Genomic DNA, 12,206 nt, shown 5'->3' with positions numbered 1-12,206 from the left:
GCTCCAGGCTTACCCAATTTGTCATGGTTCCTTTCTCCTTAAAGAAAAAAAATGTCAGCTATTTGGCACATAAAGCAGCAAAATAAAATTCTCCTCAGACAGTAAACAATACCTTTAAAAGACAAAAACAAAATTTTAGAACCTGAAGATCATGTGTTTAGGGATGATGTGTCATAGGCTATTTCAGGCAGAACCCAGGACATCTCTGAACCAGGACGATTCAGTTTGACCCAGGCCAGAATTTTTACCTTTTCTTCTATTTCACAACTCACTGAGATGTCCCCACTCCTGTTTCAAAAATTTTAAATGAATTTTATCAAATACTGTTTTACCTAAAATTATCTAGCTCTGATTTTTTGGCAGTTCGCCAGAATATTGTAAAACCAGAGCCTGATATCATTGCATTAAAGGTACCTGACATAATAATCCCAGATGTCACGTCTCAGAAGCCCTTTCATTAACTGGAAGTAACATTACAGTGGCCGCCAGGGAAACGGTCATGAGATGAAGAGGTATGGGTAGGAAAGGGTCTCAGTTATTTGGCCGTCAGGAGAACTTGTCAGGATACACATGGATGATTCTGAGTGAAGGATGAAGCTTCCCAAAGGATCTGGCGCACTGCAGTCAGAATTATTGAGCACAGAGGACGGAAGGCTAACACCATTGTGCACACTGCCAGTTCTACACGGGTTCCTACAGAAGGTTATAATCCTCCATTCCCATTTCACAAAAAGCATGAGAAAATGGCTTCCAAGCTGCTATTCAGGAGATTTGGCCTAAACTAATGAGCACTGCCAATGCTGGAATCCGAGAGTTTCACCCACAATCTAATTCAGATTGTCCTAGTTATAGTAAAATGTAATGAGCTTCATGCTTTTGTTTTTAATGTTTTGTGGATCTTCTGTCAAAACAAACAAAAAGGAAAATTTGATTTTCAACCAGAATCCTCTCCCAGGTGGCTCATCTATTCCTTCCTTCATGCATGCATGCTCTACTGAGCTTCTACCTCACAGGTACTGGCCTGGTTACCCAGAGTCTTCTCTTTCTGGAGTACCAAGCAGCTCTTCCAACACAGGCCTGCCTGTTAGCCAGTTACAGACACCTGGCCCAGGCTACTGGCTGGGCTGCTCTGCATATTGGAGATGCAATTATAAATCCAGAATGAGCATCTAGCCTAGCAGAATCCATCAGAGTCCACAGAAGACACGTAAGGGGGGGGGCAGCCAGGGAAAGGGGGATGACCCCTGATATCATACCTAAGGTATAATGAGAATATAGGTCTTCCACCCGAGGACTTTGCAGGTAGGTGAGCTGATGTAAATTCTCATTTTGCTTTATATGAATTCACTAGCCTTTAGGACACCGAGTCCTAAATGTACAATGGCCTAACATCAATTTGATGATAAACATGGAAATTGGTTCAAAATGGCCAAAGGAGTACACCTTCGTTTTTAACATGTTCCAATGTTTCAACAAAAAATAAATGCTTTGTCTTCTGAGATTTTCTCCAAATAAAAAGGGCCATAAGGGGCACCTGGGTGGCTCAGTCAGTTAAGCTTCCAATATTGATTTCTGCTCAGGTCATGATCTCAGGGTCCTGAGATCAAGCCCGGCATGATCCTGGCACTCAGCATGGAGTCTGCTTGTCCCTCTCTCTCCAATAAATTAATAAAATCTTTAAAAAAGGCCCATAAAGTAAGAACATTGAAATCATTTGGTATCAGAAATCAGAAACTGAACTATAGTCAGTACTTTTTAAAAGATAACTAAATTTGATTCACAATGATTTGATAAAGTCCCTTTTAAATATTTACTCATTGACTTCAGATGATTTTTAATTAAACTTTCATTTTAAGGTAATTACAGATCCATATGCAATTTTCAGAAATAACACAGAGTGATATTACATATCCTTTATCCAGTATTTTCCAATTATATATTGCAAAACTACAGTATGACATCATGACCAGGATATCTCCACTGACACAGTCAAGTTACAGAATGCTTCTGCCATCACAAGGATCCCTCGGGCTGCCCTTTTATAAACTTTCATCCCCCCATCCCCACTCCTCACCCCTGGCCACAATGAATGTATTCTCCACTTCTATCATTTTGTTATTTCAATAACAGTATATGAATGAAATCATGAAGTATATATTATTTGGGGATTGGCTTTTCTTTTCTTTTCTTTTCTTTCTTTTTCTAACTCAAGATAATTCTCCAAAGATTCAAAGACTCCTTCTGTGGCATGGATATATCAGTTTGTTTAACCATTCACCTTCTGAAGGATACCTGGGTTGTTTCCAGTTTGGGTCTACTACGAATAAAAGCTGCTATGAACATTTATTTGCACACTGCTTTTGTGTGAACATAAGTTTTCATTTCTCAGAGATAAATGCCCAAGAGTGTGATTGCTGGAACACAAAATAACTGCATGCATAGTTTTATAAGAAACTGCCAAATGTTTTCCAGAATGGCTATACTATTTTACATTCCCATCATCCCAGTTTCTCCACATCCTTACCAGCATTTGGTGTTCTTTTTTTCTTTGATTATTTTTTTAATCTTAGACCCTTCTGATAGGTGTGTAATAATATCTCATTGGAGTTTTAATTTGCGTTTCCCTAACTAAGGATGTTGAATATCTTTTCATGTACTTACTTGCCATCTTCTTCAGTAAAATGTCTCTCTCCATGTCTTTAGATCATTTTCCAATCAGATTGTTTTTACTGTTGAGTTTGAGTTATTTATATATTCTCTATATACTAATTCTTTTTCAGATATGTGGCTTACAAATATAACTTGGGAGAAGATATCTGCAAGCCACATATCTATTCATCCTTTCATCAGGGTCTTTCACATGGCAGAAGGTTTTTGGGCCCCCCCCCCCAATGTTAATGTTATTAAATTTCCCTTTTATGGATTGTGCTTTTGGCATCAAGCCTAAGAACTCTGTTTGGCCCTAGATTCTAAAGATTTTCTCCTACTTTTTTTTTAGAGTGTCAAAGCTGTCCACTTTATATTTAAGTCTTTGGTTCATTTGAGTTAGGAATTTGTCATTTCTATTGGCTGAGTAATGTAAATTTTATTTAAGTAGGGAGCTTTGGGCCAAGGTTAAGTTGTTTTTTTTTTAAATGAAATATTTATCTATTCATGAGAGATACGGAGAGAGAGAGGCAGAAAAACAGGCAGAGGGAGAAGCAGGCTCCCTGCAAGGATCCCGATGGGGGACTTGATCCTGGATCCCGGGATCACGCCCTGAGCCGAAGGCAGGCGCTCAACCACTGAGCCACCCAGGGGTCGCAAGGTTAAGTTTTAAATTTGTTTGTTTATGGATGTTCAATTGCTCCAGTACCATTTGTTGAAAAGAATATTTTTCCTCCATTGAATTATTTTTGCACTTGTGTCAAAAATCAGTTGGGCATATTTGTGGGTATATTTCTGTGTTCCTTCTTCTATTCTACTGAACTACAGTTCAGTAATAACATTGATTGATTCAAAACCAATGTCAAGCTAGCCTTGCATATCTGGAATAAATCCTACTTTGTGGTGGTGTATTATTCTGTAGAAATAGATATATATAGTTAGATCTGATGTGCTAAAGTTTTGTCCTCATGAGGACCTTCATGAGGGTTATGGTTGGTAGGTTTCTCCCCTGCCAGGTAAGTATAGGTTTTTTTTTTCCTGTTCTGTACTATTTTTGTCTGGTTTATTAAGGAACCACTAGCCTCATAAAATTAGTTGAAGAGATTTCCCTCCTCTTCTATTTTTCTGGAAGAGATTTTGTAAAATTCGTATTAATTCCTCTAAATGTTTGGTAGAATTGTCCAGTGAAACCATCTGGGACTCGAGATTTCTTTTTGGAAACTTTTAAATTATGAATTCAATCTCTTTAATATTTATAGGACTATTCAGGTTATCTATTTCATCTTGGTTGAATTTTGGTAGCTTATGGTTTTTAAGGATTTGGTTCATTTCTTTTCAGTTGTCAAATTTATGACTGTAAAGTTGTTTATAATATTCCCTTATTATCCTTTTAATGACTGCAGTTCTGTAGTAATATTCTGTTTCATGCCTGATGTTGATGATTTGTGACTTCTCTCCTTTTACTTGTCAGTCTTTCTAGAGATTTACTAGTTTTGTTAATAACTTTTTGAAGGACCAGGTTTTGGTGCCATTAATTTTTCCCTGTGGTTTTTCTGCTTCAATTTAACTGATTCCTGCTCTTTATTATTTCCTTCCTTCTGTTTGCTATGGGTTTATTTTTCTCTCCTTTTCTAATTTCTTGTGGTAGGAAGTTAGATTATGAATTTGAGGCCTTCCTCTTTTTAATATAAACATTTATTGCTCTAACTTTCCATCTCAACACTGTGATGGTTTTGTCCCACATATTTTGATATATTGTTTTCTCATTTTCATTCAGTTTTATATTTTTTAAATTTCCTTCAAGACTTCCTCTTGGCCCATGTATTATTTAGTAGTATGCTTAATTTCTAAGTGTTTGGAGATTTTTCTGTTGTCTTTTTGTGATTGATGTCTAGCTTGATTCCATTGTCAACAGAGAACATGCTCTGTATGATTTCAACTCTGTTAAATTTATGAAGGTTTGTATTTTGACCCGAAATATTCTTTATCTTGGTTGCATAAGTGCTTGAAAAGAATGTGTCTTCTGCTGTTGTTGGGTACAATGTCCTGAAAATGTTATTTAGATCTTATCAGTTGATGATGTGCTTCAGTTCTTCTATATCCTTGCTGACTTTCTTTTCAGAAGTCTATTAGTTACGGACTGTGCAGTGTACAAGTCCCTAACTATAACTGTAGGTTTATCTATTTCTACTCTCAGTTCTGTTAGTTTTTGTTTCATGTATTTTGAAGCTCTGTAATGTGGTCCAAACACATTTAGCACTGTTATGTCTTCCTGGTGGATTGATTCTTTTATTCTTCTGTATTGCCCTTGTCTCTAGTAATAGTAATTTTTACTATTTAATATAGCCACTCCTGATTTTTCTTTAAAAAAAAAAAGTTTGCATAATGTGTCTTCTCCCATCCTTTTATTTTTGACATATATGTGTCATTGTATTTCAAGTGAAATTCTAGTAGTCAGCATATGGTTATATTTTTAAAAATCCACTTGCCAATCTCTGTCTTTTAGTTGCTGTGTTCAGACCATTTACATTTAAGATATTTAGTGATATGTTAGGGCTTACGTCTGCCAATTTATCTTTTTTCCTGTTCATTTCCTCTGTGTCTTAGTTCTTACATTCCTATGAATTACTTGTTAAGTACATTTCCCCCACTATCCGAAAGTAGAACATTCCTATGAAACTTGTTACAAACTGAAATGGCATAAAGCAAAGAAGCAATTACCAGTAATTTATATGGAAAAATGTTTGTGCATTCCCAGACCCAAAAATAATCTCTCTTAGGCTTTTCTGATACCTTAGGACACATCTTGCTAAGTGACGCAGAAAATAAATGGAGATGAAGCACAGATGCTCAGAGACACAGCTCAAAGCTATGGAGGTTTCATGCCTTCATGGTTCCTGGGGAAGGAGTTTGGCAGGGCCACTCTCATCGCTCAGGGTGCACCCCATCTCAATAACAGCTTACTGCAAAACAAATGCTGGATGCTATTTTTGCTTTGTGCCTTTCTTCATAAAAGCAAGAAATCCTGTTCAGCTATCTTTCAGTTAGCAAAAGCAGGTGCTAATGTAGCTCTTTTATAAAAGCAAAGTGGTGTAAAGTGACCTTTCAGAAAGCGTGGGACACCTGTATGCTTCTTTTCATTGTTTTCTTAATGGTTGCTCTGGGTGTCATAATATAAATATGCAATTTATCACAATCTACTGATATCAGCATTTACCACTTCTACTAAGAAGTGGAAATCTTATTTCTAATTAGGTCCTTTTACCCTCCATACTTTCAAAATATAATTGGCTTGTTTTCTTAGCAACAATGGGCCTACGTCAGATGATGCTATAATTTTTACTTCAATTATCCAATATGACTTAATAATCTCCTGATAATTAGGATACTCTACTATACTCCTATTTTCACCCAATCTAATATTCTTTCCTTTTTGAAGTTTTAAGCCTTTTTCTGTTTTTATTTTTGTTTGTTTTTGTTTTTCCTTTCTATTTAGAGAACTTCTCTGGCCATTTTTTACAAGTAGATTTGCTAGTAAAAACTTTTTATAGTTTTCCTTCATCTGAATATGTTTTTATTCCCTTCATTCATTAAGGACATTTTCACTGAATACAGAATCCTGAGTTGACAGTTGTTTTCTTTTATTACTTTAAAAATGCTCTGCCACTTTCTTCTGGCCACCGTGATTTCAGATGGTAAGTCAGCTGTCATTCAAACTGGTAGTCTAAGCACTGTGCCTTTTTTCTCTGTTGCTATCAAGTTATTTTTTCCCCTTTGTTTAATTATGTTTATAATATGCCCTGCCATGGAGTGATGTGAGTTATCCTATTCGGAATCTACTCAGCCTCTTGAATATGTACGTTTATGACTTTCACCAATTTTAGGAAGTCTTCAGCCAATATATCTTCAAATATATATCTAGTCCTACTCTCCCTCTCCTCTCCTAGGACTTTTGTGATATGTTAGCTAGCTCTTCGGTTATCGCCACACATGTCCCTGAGACCCTGTTCATTTTGTTCCAGTCTATTTTCTCACTGCAGTTCAAATTGGGTAATTTCTATTGATCTGTCCTGACGTTTACTGATTTTATCTTCTGTCATATCCACTATACTACTGAGCTGGTCCAGTGAGCTTTCTATTTTGGTGACTGTATTTTCCAGTTCTATAATTTCCATTTGGCTCTGTTTAATAACTTCTATTTCTTTGCTGAGACTTTCTATTTTTTTTTTCATTTGTTTCAAGAGAATTCCTAATTGCTTGTTGAAGCGATTTTATAATCTCAACATCTGATTCATGTCAATATTAGCTTCTGTTGATGGTCTTTCCTCATCCTTATTGTGATTTTCCTGGTTTGGGGATGACAAGGGGTTTTCTATTGCATTCTGAGCATTTTAGTTTTTATATTGTGAGACTCTGGATCCTATATAATCCTTTTCTTAGCCATCAGTCTCTGTGTTGAGGTATAGCACAAGGGCCAAGTGGGTGTGGGTGAGATGGAAGGTCAGTTTCTTGTTCATCCCCTGCTGAAACTGTGGAGGGTTGGTCTATAGTTGTTCCATTGGTTTTTCTGGAGTAGAAAAGGTATTATCACAAAGGTTTTGTGTTGTGAGGCTACCCCTTTCCTGGTTGTTTGGCTAGAAGGGACAGGCTTTTCTTGGATTTTTTTTAGAATTATTATTTTTGGTCTCTGCCTGTTGTAGGTGCTGGAGGGAGGTTTCTGGGTGCTACATTCAGATGTCTGATGGGAATCAACAAGGAGACCCAGAGAACTCAGCTCGATATCTTTAGGTGGAGGCAGTTCACCTTGCAGTCTTTCTATACTTGTGTGTTGGTTTACATCCAGGGTGTTTTAGTTGTAAGGGGTTGAATCTGATTGTAATGTGGCTACTCCACATTGGCAGAATCATATGTCCAGATAAATGTTTGTATTCAAAAACACTCTAGTCTTCAATATCCAGACATTTTCAAAGGTGATTTTAAATAATTGCTCATCCCATTTTCTCCAACAATTTTTTCCTTCATTAGACCTCAGCTATCTAAATATCACACTGTCCCTTGTTTATTTGGGAAGCAATCTGAAGGGAAGTCTTGATCATTTTAAGCTTCTTTTCTACTTAATGTTGCAAGCACCAACACTGGACAGCTATCTGAGGCTCTGGAGGATATTTCAATGCTACAGTATTGGGAAGGAAGTGGAAATCAGACCCAGGCAATGGTCAAACCAGGGGAAGGTCCCTAGGAAAACTGGTGATAGATTTTAAATAAATTAAATTTATTTAAAAAGATAAATGGAGGTCTAAGTCATTATGTCCTACCTTATCCGAAAAATGACTATGAACATACATTCTCTAGATACACTTGTTCTGTGAACTACAATGCAATTCTTTCTCCCTCCAAACATAAAGCTTATTAGGGTGTTTCTTCCCCCTCAAATTTAAGCTTAAATATTAACTCTGGCATAATTTTTCCTTCTCACTCTCTTCTAGCTAGAGCAAATTTCTCCCAATCCTCTGTTGTTTGCTCCTTCAGAGATGCTCAACCAAATGCTTCTACCACCTGTACCTAAAATAGTAGCCATGCCACTCCCTGCCCCTTTGAGCTAGGGGTGTCTCCCCAGCACAGGCACTGTGCCTTACAGAAACCTGCCTTGCCATTGCCCTCAGCCACTTCCTGGGAGTCTTCTCTCCGGGATAGGGGCAGTCCTGAATGACAGATACAACAAAACACAATGAATAATGGTAGTTGTGTGTCCCAGGAGGTGTGATATTGTTGCAGCCACAGCTACACCTTCAACCTAAATTGTTACTCAGCCCTGTAGGGGGTGGTAAGGTGGTAGCTGTGGTGCTTTGTACTGACATATTTAAAGATGGCTAAGGGGATGGATGCCTAGGTGGCTCAGTCAGTTAAATGTCCAACTCTTGATTTCAGCTCAGATCATGATCTCAGGATCATGACATCGAGCCTCACATTGGCTCTGCACTGAGCATGGAACCTCCTTAAGATTCCCTCTCTCTCTGCCCTTCCCCTCCCCACTATGTGCTCGCTCTCTCTCTCTTTCTCAAAAATAATTATTTAATTAATATGACTAAGGGGAAACAGGCTTTATTCTAGAGATATCCATTCTAGGATTTTTCCTAGAATGCTCCAATTAAAAGAGCAACTTCTACCCCACTTCCTAAGGTCCTCCTTTAACACACCTTCCTTTTGTTCCACAATATTTATGCAGCAGGCAATGCTCAGAGCATTGAATATACAGCAGTGAACAGACATCATCCCTATCCTCATAAAGCTTACCTTCTAACCTGGGAGACAAGTTACCCCAATAGCTACCCCAACAATTATTTAATCAATTATAGTAGGAAAAACAAGAAATTTTTTTTAAAAAGGGGATTTCAATTTTCTTAGAAATCTCAGCAAAAGCCATATTCTTTCAAAGGTATCAACACAGGTATCAAGCACAACACAGGATGTGTACACGGCAAGAAAAAAAAGTAAATCAATGCAATTATTTCAGAACTATTGAGCTTCTGAACTCAATGTAATTATTTTATTGCCATGGTTTTATTTGTGCTTCTTCATAAATGTTCTATGCAATGGGGTTCCAAGGCCCTTAATGAAAGGCAATACATTGATGAATTTGTAAAAATTAGAACAGAAATACCGTCAGCAACCACTGTAAGAGACACTAGGTTTGTATCATGACCCTTGATGCACCTGTCCAGCTGCAGACCCTACCTCCTTGTTTGTCCTGTCAGCTTGCACCAATGTCCCATTCAGGCAAGGTTCCACGTAGTGAAGCTCCTCATTATACTGTAAAGAGATCAAAGAGCCAGGGGGACACAATTAATCATTTGAGGGGTACCAGATAATTTAAGGGTACATGCAAATAAACAAAAAAACAACATAACTACAGGCTCAGTTCATTCACATAAGTGACTTTCTCAATTGATGCTTCTACATAAAATTGTGCTTAAGTGCCAAATATTCTTCTCTTGTTTGAGGGAGAAAGTCCTAGAGCCTGTGCTGGTAGATGGCAATGTTCAGGGTGTACACAGTTAACTGACTATCTTTCGGGGATGGCTACAAACACTGGGGCTCTGTGGCCATGGCTGACTGCATGACCCAGGTGGGATCTCAAGATCATCCCGAGTTGCGCAAGTATCGCTCCAGCTCCCATCTTTGGTTTTCTGGAGCCCAAGGACCTGTGTGTGGGCCACACATGAGTAACAAAAACAGAATGGAGGAAAGGCCTTGATGTCCCCCCCCCACACACTCCTCCATTACTCTGGGAGGCTCTGTGGTTTTTTATCAGAGTGCTGCTCAAGAGCAGCAGCACCACCTTCCATACAAGCCAGCCAAGGCCAGCCTTCCCATTCCTTTTTATCCCAGAATACCTAGAATGTGACCATTTGTTTTTGTTGAAAGCTCACAATTAGAAAATGGAAATTTAAGCATGATTCTCTGCACTGTGGCTAGGCTGGGTCCTTCTGAAATACAAATCAGGTCATGTTGCTTACTGCCAACCCCATTCACAATTTCCACTGCTCTGCAGATAAACCTTCCCAGGGTGTGGCAGTGCTCTGGACACTTGGCCCTGTTGATCTTTCCAACTTCACTCCTTCATTAGCCCTCCCTAAAAACTCAGCACTAGCTAATCCCAATTCCCTTCCTGCCCTCTGAGATATCTCATCTTCTTCTCCCACTCAGGGCCCTCTGCCTGGAGCTCTTGCTCTGGCATCTCCTAGCTGACTTCTGTTCATACTCCGGGTCACCTCATTCTGCCTCCTCTGGGAAGCAGCCTCTGGTGTAGGTGAAGCTCCTTTCCTGCAAACTCCCAAATTCTAATAGCCTGGGGCCTGGACCCCTTACCATAGGTGGGCCCACATTGTCAGGACCCATATCTGGTCCCTTGGTACACTCCCTGTGATGAGCACAGGGCTGGGCCCAAGGTCGGTGTCCAAGAATCATGTGTTCAACGAGCATCATTACATTTCCCACTCTAGCTACTGAAAGTCCAGCCCAAAGCTCTAGAGGAAAGGAATGAGAGCCATTTCTCACAGGTCCAGCTCTCAAGCAAGGTCTGGCTAAGGAGTGCAGACTTCAAGTGGACAGTGAGGACCATGGAGGGCTGTGCACAGGGAAGTGAGTGAATAAAGGGATGAGCATGGGCCCACTGCTCCAGACACACCTCAGTGACAGACTGCAGAGGGCCAGACATGCAGCTGCTATGATAGTGACAGAAACACCTCCTGTCTCAGGGCTGAAGCACTTGCTAAGCAAGCAGGAGTGGAGATAATGACATCAGCAACTCACTGTGACTGAGTACTCTCTTCATCAAGGCACAGGCTAGATGTCATTCAACGCCATACCTCAACCATGCCTCCTTTACAGACAGGGAAACCAAGGCAGAACAAGGATGACCAACTTGTCCAAAGTCACTGCAAAGTCCAGATTCAAACCCAGGCAGCTTGACTTCTCAGCCAATGACCATAGGACCTCAAAGTCCCCAATTTCTCCTCTCTGGCCCCCAAGCCTCTGTGGTTCCCTTCAGCCTGACTCCGACTCCGTCTTTAATCTTTTTTCTTAGCCATGCAAAAGCCTTTGAAGAAATTACAGCTCAATGGTCATAGGGCTTAGATCGCCTCTGAGAAGGTACAGAGAAAAAACACATTGATGTAATTCTGGAATCAGCTATTGACAAATGGGAGCATGATTGTTCCATTAGTCAACAAATGGAACATCATCTGAGGATTCAGGAAGCAAATCACAGTCTAACTCAAAGAAGAGCTTCTCCAACATTCTCAGCCCATATTGGAATGATGCTGGAAGTTGCTGAAAAAAGCAGTCATTCCTCTGTCCTCTACCTCCTTTGCTGACTGAGTGAGATGAGGGTCACAAGATGCCCATTCCAAAGCCAGGAGCATAATCATTCTTAGCCAATCACAGCTATCCTGTCCTGCTCTGCTGGACGCATGTTTTCCTACCCGCCTTGAAGCTAGAGGTGGTCACATGACCCATTCCCAGCCAACAAAACATAAGGATCATTTTCTCAGGGCTTTCACTGCATTGTCTTGCCATTAAAAGAAAACTCTTCTTTATCCACTGCCCACCTTCCCATGTTCCTTCCCACTTGGGATGCCACTGCACGACTGCAGCATCCATTTTACAACCATGAGGTGATGAGATTAAGAATGGAGAGCAAAGCTCACGAAGATGGAGCCAGTGTGGGTCTTTGATGACGCTGCTGAAGCATCACGCCAAACCTATAGCTGCCATGCTGCACATCTCTTCCAGAGATTATGAAATGCCTATATGTTGAAGCAGGCTGTATTCAGTTGTTCTGTACCTTGCACTCTCAAACTTCCCAACTCTATTTTCTAGGAGAATTTTAAACTTTACATTCTACTTAATATACATTATCAATATTGACTCCTGGGGTTGCATAGTCTGAGGTGAGAGTCAGGACACGTGGGTCCACGTGCCATGTACTTCCTGTGTGGTCTTGGGAAAGTCACCTAACTTCATGTCCTGGATTCTTATACATAAGAAGTGCTAAGTCA

General features: G+C 39.7%; 1 protein-coding gene across 3 annotated transcripts in view; it reads right to left on the bottom strand.

The window, feature by feature from the left end:
* CACNA2D3 (calcium voltage-gated channel auxiliary subunit alpha2delta 3) overlaps positions 1–12,206 on the bottom strand; it is an 833,484-nt gene that overhangs the window by 420,879 nt on the left and 400,399 nt on the right. For all 3 annotated transcript variants that reach the window (XM_041762548.1, XM_041762549.1, XM_041762550.1), the window contains exon 9: positions 9,382–9,456. In XM_041762548.1, coding sequence (XP_041618482.1) covers positions 9,382–9,456 — 75 coding nt within the window. The remainder of the gene's footprint in view (positions 1–9,381; positions 9,457–12,206) is intronic.

The sequence above is a fragment of the Vulpes lagopus genome, chromosome 7 (assembly GCF_018345385.1).
Source record: "Vulpes lagopus strain Blue_001 chromosome 7, ASM1834538v1, whole genome shotgun sequence".
Classification (NCBI taxonomy): domain Eukaryota; kingdom Metazoa; phylum Chordata; class Mammalia; order Carnivora; family Canidae; genus Vulpes; species Vulpes lagopus.
This window is presented reverse-complemented; position numbering and strand designations above follow the sequence as displayed.